Below are 15,943 nucleotides of genomic sequence, written 5' to 3'. Positions count from 1 at the left end.
CCCATGCAACCTAAGTCAAAAGCTCATTTTTTAGTAAAAGGGGTGGGGGGGGGGGATCCTGGAGGGCTAAAGGTCTGCCGTCAAGCAAGTCTGGCTCAACCAGAAGCCTTTTCTAAAGCTGCTCAGCTTCCATCTGCTCTGCTCAGGATGATTATCAATAGCAGTATGGAATTGAATTATATATAGATATATTAGACATATAATTATAGATAGATAGATAGATTGATTGATTGATTGATTGTGGGTGTGTGTTCATGATAGGGTCTCACTGGGTAGCCCTGGCTGGCCTAGAATTTGATTTATAAACCAGGCTGGCCTTGAAGAGATCCACCTGCCTCTGCCTACAAAGTGATGAGATTAAAAGTGTGTGCCAGTACTCCCGACCCAGAAGTATAAAATTATTTCTCCAAATAATAATCAATTTTAAATTAATTATAGAGAGTTATTTTTAGCAATGAATCTCTGAAAGGACCCAAAATACTAATTTTATAAATGTCCGTAAGATATAGTGTAAACATGTAGATAATATTTACAAAAAATATACGCTATTACATAAGCCTAACAAACCTAATAAAATAATAACTGTGATATAAGTTGCTGTACAGATGCCTTTAAATTCTACTCAAATAAAATTATTTCTCTAAATAATAATCAATTTTAAATGAATTACAGAGAGTTATTATTTTTAGCAAGGAATCTCTGAAAGGACCCAAATTACTAATTTTATAAATGTCTTTAGGATATAGTGCATACTTAAAAGTTACATTAATGTTAAGTGGGCATTAAAAACAAATGAGTTGAATTAAACTACTTCAAGCAAATTTTCAAAGTAGATATGCAACAGCTTTTTGCAACCCTGCAAGATATGATTAAAACTTGTGATGGAGGTAAGCGTGGTGCCTGTCATCACTTGGGAAGCTGAAGAAAGAAGATCAGAAGTCAAACATCATCCTTGGCTACAGAGCAACTTTGAAAATAGTCTGGGCTACATGAGACCCTGTCTCAAAAATAAAATAAAAATAAAAAGCGTGTGGCTGGGAGGTCAGAGGCCCTGGAGGGAACCTATGAACTGTAGCGTTGAACATGTGTTTTCACACTGCCAACTAAATATCTACATTTATATCCACGTATCAGCGCTGCTCTAAGCCTTGGTAGAGGTTCTTTTTACAATACATAGTGGTTAATGCAGAGACTCATCTCTATATATTTCTATTTCAACCCCTCCAAGGACCTTGGAGTAGTCCCTAAAAAGGGAAGGTGGAAAAAAATACAAAAGCCAGAGAATAGGAAGGAAAGCTGTAAAATGCTGCCTTCTAGATATGACAATCTGTACTCATACAGTCACAGAAGTTATGGGGACCTGCAACAGACATGCACAAGATGGGCCCATCAGTGTTCCATCATGAATGGGATACATATCATTGTACATATATTTATTATTATACTCTATTTTTGTCCCTAACCACCCTGTCCACCTCCTATCTACTTTCTATCGACCTCCAATTAGTTTCTTCTGGTTTTATATTGCACATATTGCAACTTCTCTCTTTTTGACCTACCCTTTCAGTTAGACCTCAACCATGAAGAAACTATGAATACAGGGCACATACCTTAGCACAACAAAAGCATTATGTATGGGGAACCGAAAGTCTTCACTATTCTAAATGGGGAAAACCAGAAGTACTGAGATATAAGGGTCTCCACTCTCTCATTCAGTTTAGAACCGAAAGCCTTAGCTAGAAAAACAGCACAAGAGAAAAAAATAAAGGGGATACAAATTCGGGAGAGGAGAGACTTAAAAGACCCTGTAGACGCCATTAGAAAACTCTTAGATCTGATCAATATCTTGAACAAAATAGCAGACAAAAAAAAAAATCAATATAGAAAATTAGCTTCTCATACACCAATAACAAATAGGCCAAGAAAGGAATCAACAAGACAATCTCACTTACAATAGCTTAAAAGACAAACAAACAAACAAACAAACAACAACAACAACTTAGAAATAACCTAAGGAGGTGAAAGACCTTTACACTGAAAGCTTGAAGACACTGAAGGAGGGAACTGAGGAACATCCTGGGTGATGGGAGATGATCCAGGTGCTCATGGGTCAGTAGGATTAAAGATGTGAAAGGGGCTTCTTGACCAAAATCCTTATCATATTGCCAATGGAATTCTTCATGAAACTGAAAAAGACAACCCTAAAATTCATGGTGGAAGCGTCTACATTTTCTACTCTTTGTTCTTTGGTAAGAAAAGAGGAAGGGGGAGGAAACAAGGAAGGGGAGGTGAAGAAGGAGGAGAAAAGAGGTAAGAAAAGAGGGAATAGAAGAGAAGGAGGTAAGGGAAGGCAACATAGTAAAGGAGGAAAGAAATTAACGAAGAAATAAGAGAAGTAGATAGATAGAAGGAGAATACACGGTGACTATTCCTGCCCAAGTCAAATCAGACAAAGGAGGAAAGATGTACCAAGAGTATACATAATATAACCCAAGTATGATGGCAATTTCTGCAACTGCAAAGACCAAATGGTATAACTACAAGGGTGCATTATAATTTCCAAGTTGGAATAATTAAAAAAAAAAAAAAGTCTTGAGTGTGAGTATACAGGGAACTTATGAGGGACATGAAAGTGGACCAATCAGAAATCAAACAATGAGGAAGCAGGCCATTCTGCTACAGATGAGCCCTGAGCACAGCGTCCATGTGTGTCAGAGGCTACTCGGGTTTCAGAACTGTTGGGAAAACTGAACATGAAGCAAAGACTAAAGCAGTTACTATGGCAACAGACTCCACTATCCAGATACCAGCAAACTGCGGTTCACTAATCTACCACAGAATGTTGGGATTTTCATGAAGGCAGTTATCTAACAATTAGTCTTTGTTACAACACTGAGGCCTTCTAATGTTTTGTTTAATGATGAGAAAAATATTGTAAGGGTTTATTCCCATGAGGGAAGAGATGGATGTCATAATTGTGTTTGTATAAAAACTGCTTTGAAAAAAATGCTAGTGGATGGCATTTCAGTTACCAATAATGCAAGATAACATGAAGGAGCTGAAACATTCCCATTCCTGGCAGAGGGGTAACTGGAGAAGAGTTGAGAGAAACCAAGAACCTCCACGAAAACTCACAGTAGATGGTTTAATAGAAACTTAGTAGACTTCAATTCATTCCCTAAAATCCTGGAAATTGTGGACCCTGATACTGAAAGGATTCTACTCAAAGATGGGAATGTTTATCCTAAATTATCTGCTTATCAGCAAATCTATGGTAACAAAACCAAAACCAAAGCAAGCAAATCACCATGGGCATGCTTCCAAAGAAAGACCTCAACAGGTCTAGGCTCTTCCAGAAGTATTCCAGGGTCCAGCATTGTTTTCTGGAGCCAACAACATCCTATGTTGTGGCTCTGCAGACCATCCAGTAGGTCAAGTTCAGTAAACAGAAGGTACTGATAGTGATGTACTTAATGGGAGTGTCTTCTATATTAACAAAATAATTTATTAAGCTGGGTGATGGTAGTACATGCCTTTAATCCCAGTATTCAGGAGGCACAGGCAGGTGGATGTCTATGAGTTCAAGGTCAGCCTGGTCTACAGAACAAATTCCAGGACAGCCAGGGCTACACAAAGAGAAACCCTGTCTCAAAAAACAAAACAAAGCAAAACAAAATGGGTGTGTTTTAGGCTGCTATTATAAAAGGTCAAATATTAAAAAATAATAATGTACAAAATAAAAAGTTACAAGTTAAATATAATAAATTATAAAATTAGAAACATTTTAGAATTAAACTTAGCAGTGCATAAGTGTGCTGTGTTTAAAAACAAAACAAAACTGGAGGGGGGGGGGGGGGCAGGAATAAAAAAACAACAACTCTATAGTAGCACACAGTAGTCAGGCTTCAAATCACTCACCTCTCCTTTGCCAGATCAATTCCAGTCTAGCAAATATATCCGTAGAAAGTGCTCTTCTCACATGGAGCATTTCCATCTTTTATGCTGTGTTTTTATATATTTAGATAAACACATGCCTTTCTTTGTGTTACACTCGCATTCAGCACAGTGACCTCCTAGTGTAGGAACAGCAGGCCCTGCCACACAGCCAAGGTCTGTGGTAGGCTACACTTTCCCCAGGCTTACACTGCACACAGAGACTGAAATTACCCAATGATGCAGTTCACAAGGAGCATCTTGTCTCTGGAAGACATATGACTGTGTTCCAAAATGCCCATACTTGATGACCCAAAACTCAGGGACCACTGTGCATCACAGAGGTATATGAGACTTTGATAGTCCTCTGAACCTGAAGTCTTAAAGCTACTGATACATAATATCAAACTGTAATATCTCAGTCTGGGGACGTAGTAACTCACAATCTAGATGATTTAGAGATGGCTGTAACATCTTTTAGGCCACCAACCAGCTTCTAAATCATGACACGGGAGACCTAATACTAGTTATGAATGCTCGGCCTTATCTTAGCTGTTATTTTAATCTGTTTCTCTTCATCTACTTTTGCCTTGGGGCTTTTTATCTTTCTTTCTGTGTGTGCTACTTTCCTGCTTCTCATGTCTGGCTGGCTGGCAGCTGCCTGGTTTCTGTGTTCCTCTCTTTCTCCTTCATTCACTTCTATTCTTCCCTCCCTCCCAGCCTAGATTTCTCCTCCTACTTATTCTCTCTGCCTGCCTGCCCCGCCTATCCTTCTCCTGCCTAGCTATTGGACATTCAGCTTTTTATTGGACCAATCAGGTGCCTTAGGCAGGCAAGGTGAAACAGCAACACATCTTTACCTAATTAAACAAGTGCAGCATAAACAAATGTAACACACCTACACATAGTTAAAGTTATATTCCGAAACAGAGGGCTAAATTAACTAATAAATTTAAGACATTTATAGAAGTTATGAAAACCTTGGCAGCTGGCCTTTTGAGCTAAAATTTGTATTTTGAACAGAGATAGATGAAAAAGAAGAAAAGGGTGGGTTGGGAAAGGCAAGAGCATGGTCAAGGCTACTTTTTGGGACTTAATGCAAAGTAAGTCATTTTCTTTCAGCTGAACTACATTTATTACTGTAGTAATTACATAAAACACAAGGGGCATAGATAGAAATCTAAGGACATTATGCTGAAGTTATAAATACTGACCTCTGATATTAAATGTTCCTCTGAGCTCCTCTTCTCCATTCAAGAGACAAGAATAATTTCCCATTTGTTTGCTATTAAAAATGATGAACCTGGAGATAATTAGAGTTATTAATACAAGCTTACTTCTTGCAAATATTTAACAAAAATGAAGTTATTAATCTAAACTTTAAAACAGAAATAACTCAATAAACAGGAAAATTAGAATATTAATGTAAGATTCAAATGACTGCAAAGGAAAAATCCTTAATCAGTAGAAAGTTTTGCAGAAAGTGGCTATGGCCGGCAGTGTATACCCTTATGTACATACCTGTACTGACTGTACAAGGTGTTTCCCACTTGAGTTGTGTTGAAAACATCAAAATTCCCAAGAAATTCATTATCTTTTTTCCAAGTCACATTCACTGAATTCAAGTCCCCAGACGTCGTGAACTGGCATATGAGTTCCAGGTCAGAAGGTCTTTCCAAAGTAATGTTTTTTTCTACTGGGGCACTGGACTGTTCTGGTCAGTACAAAGAACAAGAAAATATGTTATGAAAAGTTATCTTTGTAGGCAAATTCAATATATAGCTCTGTATATATGAATACCTTTTATAAACAACACATGTACAAACTGCTTAAATTTTCAACAGCACTCTACTGACAGATATTTAATGCCCTTCATTCATCTGAAGCATAGTTCTTCTGCAATACAGATCTGGTTCCTTTCTGGCTCCCTTCCTCACTGTCCTTTATCAGCAAAGCCAAAGAAAAGTTCTCTTGCAATATTCATAGAATCACAAAAGTCTAAGGCTGTCATAGCTGTCTCTTTTAATTCAACAGCTTAATGAGACAGAGGAAAGAGCTACTGAGCAAAGTACTCCAAATGCCGGGACACGCACTGGCAGGAGCATACCAAAGTCCTGATTTACCTCTGCTTGGTAAGTGTATATACTTGGTAGTTACTGAGAAATTGGAACCAATGTGCTATCTCTGTCACTCTCCATCATCATAAAAACATGGAGAATTGTTTGGGCTATCCTGAGTCTTTTGAGTTTCCATATAACCTCTAAGATGGTTTTTTTTTTCCCAGCCAGGCAGTGGTGGCACACGCCTTTAATCCCAGCACTCGGGAGGTAGAGGCAAGCAAAATTTCTGAGTTCAAGACCAGCCTGGTCTACAGAGCAAGTTCCAGGGCAGCCAGGGTTACATAGAGAAACCCTATCTTGAAAAAAAAAAAAAAAAAAAAAAAAAAAAAAAGATTTAAAAAAAAAAAAAAAGATCAGTGTCTGTGGATAACTGCATTGAAATTTTGACGATGGTGATTGCACTGAATCCATAGACTGCCTTGGCTAAGATGGCCATTTTCACAACATTCATCCCACTAAACCATGAACATGGAAAGTCCTTCTGTCTTCTGGCATCTTCACTTTCTTCCCTCGGGGCCTTCAGATTTTCATTGTACAAGTGGTTCACTTCCTTGGTTAGATTTATTCCAAGATCTTTTAATTTTCAGAGGTTAATATTAATCATTGTTTCCCCAACTTCTTTTCTCAGTGTGTTTATCACCAATATACAGAAAAACTACTGATTTTTTGTTTGTTTTAATTTTGTATCCTGCTACTTTGCTGGATGTTGTTTATCAGGTGTAGGTTTCTGGCAGTCTATATAAGAATCACATCATCTGCAAATAAAGTACTTGGACTTCTTCCACTCCTGATGTATCTCCTTCATCTCTTCCACTTAACATCAAGTACTACGTTGAAGAGGAGATGGAGGAGCATTTCTATTCCTGATTTTGGTAGAAATGCTTTTTCTCTGTTTAGGATAATGTTGGCCCATGTCAGGTATGGGTTACTTCTATTGGAGTTTTGGCCAGTGACAAAGACTATTGTCATTGCTCTTGGTTATGCTCCACAGCTTGACAATAAAATCCTATTGCAGAAGAGTCATAAAATTAAAAGAAGAAAAAAAAAAAAGCTGGCATTGACCTGGAAGCTTCACCCCTACTGGCTGGCTTGCATAGTGCTGAAAGGTGCTACGCATGCTACTTACTGGAGGAAGAAAGAATTAATCTGGTCTAGCTGTGGAAGCTGCAAGCTAAAATTACAACCAGCCTGGCAGGATATACCAACTGGGACAACAATGGCATGAATATGATGGGAGTAACCAGTTGCTTAGTGACAAGATTTAAGGCCTGCTCCTCAAAATGAAACCTATACCTGGCACCATCATCAGGTCCAAGAATCTGTGGCTAGACAAGTTAAGGTTCTCTAGGTGAGAACCTACTACTATTACTCTGTCAATGGGGCACAGTGTTAAACTTGCTGCTATGGATTCTCATTATCCTTGTGCTGATCTGAAAGATAAATATCCCCCTTATTTGGTCTCCAGCCAGTAGAGATCTTGCTGGGGTAAACACATCACCAAGAGTGGGCTTTGTGAGAAGACTGGAGAAGTAACTGCTATTTAACTGTGAGATTGCTGAACTGAACTTACGCCTCGCCCAGGTACGGAAGGCCTTAGGAACAGTCCAATTATATAGGTGGAAACTGAGTACAGAAATTGAAGGAATTTTCACATTCCTGCACATCTGCTGAGAGCCACCTACATACCAGAATTATAGTAGGGACCGGTAATGAGAAGGTATTTTAAGGTCAACTATATTTAGTTCTGAGATTCTGTTTTCTAGACATTTTTCTCACATTTAGCTCTGAGTACTCTTAAAATTGAGTTGTCTTAGTAAAACTTGATCTCTGTCAATTTCTTCAAAAATTAACTATTCTGTCTGGTTTTTTTCCTCTATATTTCTTTCAATACTGTGTATTTTGTCATCTTATACTGCACAAAATGTTCTTTCTGACATTAAAAATAGCCTAGCATCAGCAAGATGGCCCATCTAGCTTCAGTACCCCATGGTAGAAGGGATGAAGACTCCCACGAATTGTCCTCTGACCTATACAACATGGAATGCACACAAGCATACACACTGAATGCATGAGTTTTTTTTAATTTAATAGCTAAACTATTTAACTTAATGATTTTCTCCCAAAGCTCACATGTTTAGTTTTTATGTATGAGTGCTTTACCTACATGTATGTATGCATACCATGGGTGGGTGTGGCCCCTCCTGAGGCCAGAAGAGGGTGACGGGTCCCCTGGAACTGGAGTTAGAAACAGTTGTAAACTGCCATCTGGGTGCTGGGAATTGAACCAGGCAGGGCCCTCTACAAGACCAGCATGTGCTCTTCACTGCTGAGCCATCTCTCAGTCCCCCCAAGTTCACATTGATCGTATCTGTTGTCTATAAAACATCAGATATTGCCAAGGTCTTCCATTCTCTGAAACTCCACTTGCTTCTTATCTCACTCTCAGTAAACTTTAACACATGCCTGGCAAACTAAGCCTCCTTAAGTATTCAACCTCTGGGGGATTTTGCTTTCTGGTCCCTTCCCTTCTAAGTTTGGCTGGCACTCCTGTGCTGAATTCAATGACAAACCTCTAATGCCCTTTAAACATTTTATTTGAAAAACAGAGTTCCACTCAAAAGGTCATTCTTGATCACTGACCCAGGGTTCCACATGCTCTCTGAGCATCTAAACCCACATATCCAAAGGAATGTCAAACCCAGTCTTTCCTAGAGTGGTCCAAGAGCCGCTTTCTGACTACAGATACAACGTGAACAGCCTGCATGCCTTCTCCACCACGCAGGACTAGCCCCTCAAACTGGGAGCCAAACTAAACATTTCTAGGCACTTTTGTCAGGAATTTTGGTACAGAAAAAAAAAATTCACTATCCACTGATTAAGCACCTTTCATTTGTGAAGCAAAGGCTCTCTGTAATGGATATCAATTGTTTAAGTTTGGTTGTTATTTGTTAGTTTGGGGTTGTTCAGGGTGCTGTGCATGTGCATGCGTGTGGGGAGGGGGGGGGAGGGTCCGGGGTGCTGGAGAGCCATCTAGGTCCTTGTACATTCAGGGCTGCTAGGCAAAGTTTCTACCACCAACTATACCCTGAGCCTGCCCCCCTGTTTCCTTGCCTCATGTCCTTCTTTTGACGTCAAAATGGGCTGATAAAGAAAAAAAAAAAAACAAGCATGCTCCCTAAGCACTCACTGTCGCGGTTGGGAAAGTAATCAAAGCCCGTGGGAGGGGCTGACAGTCGCAGTTGACTGCATCAGTTAGCCTTCATGACAGTGTCTATGAGGTAAGCCATCACTTCTCTTTCACAGATGAGGTAGGCAGGAGACTTTCTCACCCAAGGTGACACATCAAGACACAGACAGCACTGAACTTCAAGTGTCAGTGCGGCAAAGGCTAGAGGCCCCTGTAACCAAGAGTACCCACAAATGCTCAAAGATCCAGAATTCTTATGAACTTCTCCATCAGACTGTTTCAACCCAAGATTTCAAATGAAATAACAGAAGCCAAATGAAGCTTAAGGTGCAGCAATACACCAAAGTGGGCAAAATGATAGCTGATGTTGGGATGAACGCATTTAAAGCATTCACGTTCTCAACTAAATGTTCTTCCGCGGTGTGGACTATAGCATGGCCTTTGACTGGCTGACCTCTGCACCTGTTACTTCACTGTTTCCTGTGACATTTTGCAGTTTGCCTTCCTTCCTGCCAAGGAATCACAGCATCAAAGCTACAAAGGAAATTCTATCCCTCCCCTGAAAAATCTTTGGGGGTTAACCATGAAACTGAATGTGAGCTTAAGAAACAACATTTCAACTTCCCTAACATTGCACAAGGGTAACACATCTCAGCCGTCTTGAAGTTTTGCAAAAACAACCATGACCATGACATCTACAGCTCTAGAGGTGTAGAAATGTGTTCAGTTTCTGAAATATATTAAAAGTTCTGGCTGGGAGGCAGAGCCAGGCTACCTGAGAGTTCCAGGAAAGGCTCAAAGCTACACAGAGAAAACTTGTCTTGAAAAACCATAGATAGATAGATAGATAGATAGATAGATAGATAGATAGATAGACAGACAGACAGACAGACAGATAGATAACCTTGTCTCAAAAAAAAAAAAAATGACTTCAGAAGCCACCAAAACTTAGAAAGTCCTAGAAACTCGGAAAGTGAAAAGATTCTCTCTCTCTCTCTCTCTCTCTCTCTCTCTCTCTCTCTCTCTCTCTCACACACACACACACACACACACACCATGAACATGATAAACAGCTGCTAGGTATGACTTCTGTTGCACTTTCCTGCAAGTTGGACAGAGAGCTCCAGGGGTTCCACCTTCTACAGAGGAGGGGGCCTGCAGTGCCAGGCAAGCTTTGTCAACTCTCTCTGTCCAGGGAGAAAGTGTACAGAGGGCAGGGGAGCCATGGTAAGGTTTCTGGGGAAGAAAGTGTGGAATGCAGACGGTCTGTAACCTAATAGGTTTCCATCCAGCGCTGAGAACAGCACAGCCTGTTACTGTACCCTGCAAGCCTGGGCCATCCCACTATTTGTCCTGGAACTGGAAGTCATTCTTATACACGTTCCCCTCCCTTTTCATTTACAAAACAGGAATCTCCATGCCACAAACTTGTCTCCAATTTCTTATCTACTCCAACCTTCTCTACCTTGATGGGATGTTTCAAATTTGCACTCTGTATTAGATTGCTTTTTTTTTTTCCTTCTTAAGATTACTTCAGTTATTTAGTTATTTCTCTCGGGTTGCTGTCTACTGCTGTGGTAGACACCATGACCAAATGCAGCCTGGGGAGGAAAGAGTTTATCTGGCTTTCATATCCTGATCACAGTAAATCAGGGCAGAAACTCAAGGCAGGAACTGAAGCAGAGACCAGAGGAGTGCCGCTTACTAGCTTGCTCCCCATGACAGGCTCAGCTTGCTCAGTCTGCTATTTTACAGAACCCAGAAACACTCCAAGTTGTCCTCTGACTTCTGCGTGTACTCTGTGGCACTCACATGTGCACATGTATGCATGAACACATGTGCATTAATAAATGTAGAAGAACTTTAAAAAAAAAGGTTTTAAGGGTAAAAGCTATGAAGGCAATAGGTGAAATGTCTAAAGGAACTTGACTACAAAAATTACTAGGTGGGGAAAAAAAGCCTCTGAGTCTGTATGGTGCTTGCTGTACAAGGATGAAGACCGGAGCTTGAGTTCCTACCACCCAAATAAAAAGCAGGGTACAGTGGGACATGCTGCTAGTCCTTAGACTGGAGAGAGAGAGACAGGAGGGTCCTGGGGCTTCATGTCCAGCTTAATTTAGCCAATTAGCAGGATCTAGGCTCAATGAGAATTCCTGGCTCAAAACGAAGGTAGAAAGAGGCTGGAGAGAGGGCTTAGTGGTTAAGAGTACTTTTTGCTTTTCCAGTAGCTCCAAGTTCAATTCCTAGCACCCACACAGTGGCTCAACTGTCTGCAACTCTTATTTCAGGAGACCCAATGCCCGTTTCTGGCCTCCACCAGCACCAGGAGAGACATACATGCTGAAGAGACATACATGCAGGTAAATACTCATAAACATTAAAAATAAAGGGCTGGGGAGGGCTAGAGAGATGGCTCAGAGGTTAAAAGCACTGGCTGCTCTTCCAGAGGTCCTGAGTTCAATTCCCAGCAACCACATGGTGGCTCACAACCACCTAATGAGATCTGGTGCCCTCTTCTCATATGAAGGCATACATGCAGATAGAATACTGTATAATAAATAAATAAATAAGTCTTTTAAAAAAATAAAAATAAGGGGCTGGAGAAATGGCTCAGCAATTAAGAGCACTGACTGCTTTTCCAGAGGACCTGGGTTCAATTCCCAGCACCTACATGACAGATCACATCTGTCTGTAACTCCAGTTCCAGGGGGCCTGACACCCTCACACAGACATACATGCAGGCAAAACACCAATGCACATAAAATAAAAATAAATAAATTATAAAAAATATTTAAAATATAATAAAATAAAAATAAGGTGGAGAAAGTTCAAGGAAGCCAGTCAGTATCAACCTCTGATTTCCATGTGCAAATGTGCACACACACACACACACACACACACACACACACACACAGAAAAAAAAAACTTATGTAAAAATATTTTAACTTTTACAAAAAGCACACACAGAAATAATGTTCTGTATCCCTCCCTTTTTCCTATCAAATTTTAAGAATAGCAAAATTAATAAAAGATATTAATAGACAAATATACGTAGGCATGAATAAATCTGACAGCACAAAGGGAGGACACGTTGGCCTCTCCATTTTCGCACCGTTCAGTGTTAAAAGAACAAGGCTCCTATCACTGCCAATTAAAGAGAGTAAAATACAAAAGTCTCCCAAAGCCCCCCCCCCAAAGTCCCCTGATTATTCATAGACACGAGCCTACCTCAGAGAGGTCTGACTCAATCCAAAATGTTATGCCTAACTCCAAAACACCAATTAAAACAGGGCTTCAACTTTACCACTCACAAAGAACCAAGTGCAAAGAGTCTGATAGTATCTCATGTTAGTGAAGACACAGGGACAACTAGGCTCACACGTGGGTGTGGAAAAGAACAAGCTGTTCGGCGATTCTGGAGGAGGAGGAGAATTTCTCAGTCTCTATCAGAAGGGCACATCATTTGCAATGCAGCAATTCTGCTTCATAGTATTCGTTATGCAAAGTATGAAAAGCTATACACTGGGAGTTATCTGTAGGGTGTTCACTGTGACATGATTTATAATAGAAAAATGTATGCAAGCAAACTCCCCAAGAGAAATATCCTAACCAACTAATCCACTAATACAGTTTGTACAAGTAAAGAAACAGTCTAGCAGCAGATGTGTCCTACAGCTAGATCACCAAGAACTCCTGTTGAAATACAAAACACATGTCTCTTCCATTTTATTTTATTTATTTATTTATTTTCCGAGACAGGGTTTCTCTGTGTAACTTTGTGCCTTCCCTGGATCTTGCTCTGTAGACCAGGCTAGCCTCGAACTCACAAAGATCCCCCTGCCTCTGCCTCCCGAGTGCTGGGATTAAAGGAGTGCACTACCACAGCCTAGCCCATGTCTCTTCCATTTTCAACAGTTCCTCTCTTGTGTCTACACAGAGTATTTGTGCAGTGTGGGTCTGCAGTGGCTAAGGCTACTACTCCTTGGTGGAGTATGTCAGGGGTGCTTTGAAGCTCTTTGCATGCCCTGTACCACATTCTTAGCATTCGATGCACAGCCTGGGTGGAGGATGCAGCCTCTCTACAGAGTGTTTTTTTGTTTTGTTTGGTTTGGTTTCTTTTTTTGGGGGGGAGGGGGGCTGAGTATCAAACCCAGGGCCTTGTGCTTGCTAGGCAAGCGCTCTACCACTGAGCTAAATAAATCCCCAGCCCCTACAGTGTTCTTTATTGCTTTCCTGGGGAAGATACCTGCAAGGACTCCTTCTGTGTTTGTTCTCAGCTTGGAGGCACCTAGATGGCACAACTATTAGAAATTTGCACCCCAAACCTCTCTGAGGTGGGCTCATGTCTATGAATAACCAGGGGACTTGGGGGGGGGGGGCTTTGGAGGACTTCCTTTGCATTTTCCTCTCTTTGGCAGTGATAGGAGCCTTGTGCTGTTAACACTGAACGGAGCTAAAATGAAGACGCCAGCTCATTCTCCCTCTGTGCTATAAGCTCATGCTCTTTCCCTTAGGTCAAATCTTCCACTGTGTGTCACCAGGGAGGATCAGCTTTCTGAGACTTCTGCTTACTACCCCTACCTTTGCGTGGTCACAGCTGTGTCTCTGTAGGACTCTAAAAACTGAAGCGTCATGTCCCGGAACACAAGGAAACTACAGAACATGAATTTGCAAGTGTAATGCCCTGGTCATTGACTTTACAATAGATGCCTATTAGACACACAGAATCTGCACTTCTCTGTTTTCCTGAAGACACAGCTTTTGACTAAATTCTCAAAGAAAGTTAGGATTTGAACACCAGAAGGAGGAGGGAAGAGGTGGGGTTGTGACTGGCCCTGCTCACTGCCCCACTTACGCTATGCCCTGTGCCTGTTAGCTCTGCCATCTAACTTCCTGATGAGAAGCTTTATTAACTGTTCACAACGCTGTGATGTTTAAATCACGTGTCATCCCATAATGCAGTTATGAAACAGCTGCAGGGTGCGATAGCTTGGATGTGGGACGTCAGTCCAAAGGTCCACGTGCTGGAGACATGATCTAGCACTTGGGAGGCAGAAGCAGGTGAATCTCTGAGTTTGAGGCTAGCCTGATCTACAGAGCAAGTTCTAGGACAGCAGGGGCTGCAGAGAGAAACGCTGTCTCAGAGGAAAAAAGAGGTGGGGCTTAATCTGTGGTCCTCAGGTCACTAAGGCCCCTACTGTGAAATCAGGTAGCTCTTAACCAAGCAGCCAGCCTGGTCCCACAGAGCTCTCCCTGCCTCTGATTTCAAGACACAGCAATGCTTCCTCCCACAGTGCCTCAACATCTCCTGTAGGCAACTTTGACTAAACCAATCTCTTCAGGAGTAGCCTGCGTCAGGAACTCCACTGTAGTGACAGGAAGCTAGGTGAGACACAGAACTACCCTCTTTTATTGGCAAAGGACAAATTTACTCCTCATGAACATGCAGCCTCACATCTTAAACCTAAAGGCCTAGGATGCCACTATCCATCCTACAATGCCGCAAACAGCCCTCCCCCATGTGACCAAGAACCATCCAGTCCCAAAACGTCAGCATTTCTGCTACCGGGACCCCAGTTAGAGGCCAAGAGCTGCTTGCTGCTGCTGCTGCCCTGGGCATTGCTACGGTGGAGCTATGTCCTGTTTCCTCTTTCCCTCACTGTGATTGTTAATGCTCACTCACATTTTTCTTCTCTGTACATCACCAGTCTTTTATGGCATCTATAAAAGACCAGATTCAAAAAATATCATCAACAGCTTCAGGCCATTAAAGTAGCCAAGGATCTTCCCTGCGGCAAGCAGTCCAGGAGACCAGATGTGTCCTCTGCTCCTGACCCTCCAACGGGAGAGGTCCTGCCTGCCCGTGGCTAGCTAGGCAACAGGGTTGTATTTCCTCATCTCCACAGTGACATTACCAAACCTGTCGCCAGCTAGATTAGCATATGTGCACCTCGGACTTCTGCTTCTGCTTCCTCCTTTCCCCCCTGGGGACCATGCCAGGTCAGCTGCTCACACCTCAGCTGGTAAACACCACACGGGTTGGGTCAACAATGTAAAAAGCTCACCTCAGCCATCACCAGGCTGATCAAGAAAGTGGCCAGCTGATGTTTAGATTTTCTTCTCATTGTTTAAGCCACAACATTGATACACCAAACAGTACAATTTGCAGAGGAAAAGAGAAAAACACTAAAAGTAACAATATAGAAACATTCTAATTGCAGCCATGGAAATAATGACTGCCAAATAGTCCATTATCAAAAGGTAGGTTTTAAAAGCCCCATGATGACACAGAGAGGCGAAGAGACTTTTCCCTCCTTAGTAACATCAATTATACTTCCACAAACCTGCTACTCGGGAACACATTCTCTATAATTAATTGGGGTTAAAGCATTTAATATGACCCTATTTTCATAGATTTTTAATATATCGCTTCAAAGCTACTCTGTCATTCACCTTCATACAGGCATAGTTCTTTTGGCAATACTGTTGAAAGAAATGAATAATCTGGCATTAAGAAGTTATTTGGCCCAGTAGACTCTGGCGCCAGACTGCCTGGGTGCAAAACCTAATTCCCATTTGAGATTTTGGTCTGTCCACTCAATCTCTTTGTATGTCTCTGTATTCAACTACAAATTAGAATAACAACAGTGCTCACCTCCAAGAATTGTTATGAAGTATAAAACCTATAAAGGAAAAAAAAATA

At 41.3% G+C, this 15,943-nt stretch overlaps 1 protein-coding gene across 1 annotated transcript in view; it reads right to left on the bottom strand.

The window, feature by feature from the left end:
- Emb (embigin) overlaps positions 1–15,943 on the bottom strand; it is a 45,158-nt gene that overhangs the window by 13,713 nt on the left and 15,502 nt on the right. The window contains exons 3-4 of the mRNA XM_036207447.1: positions 5,455–5,647; positions 5,148–5,236 (exon numbers count right to left, since the gene is read on the bottom strand). Of these exons, the coding sequence (XP_036063340.1) occupies positions 5,148–5,236; positions 5,455–5,647 (282 nt within the window). The remainder of the gene's footprint in view (positions 1–5,147; positions 5,237–5,454; positions 5,648–15,943) is intronic.

Source organism: Onychomys torridus, chromosome 15, assembly GCF_903995425.1.
Source record: "Onychomys torridus chromosome 15, mOncTor1.1, whole genome shotgun sequence".
Taxonomy (NCBI): Eukaryota; Metazoa; Chordata; class Mammalia; order Rodentia; family Cricetidae; genus Onychomys; species Onychomys torridus.
The sequence above is the reverse complement of the archived record's forward strand: the minus strand, read 5'-3'. Positions and strand labels throughout refer to the sequence as shown.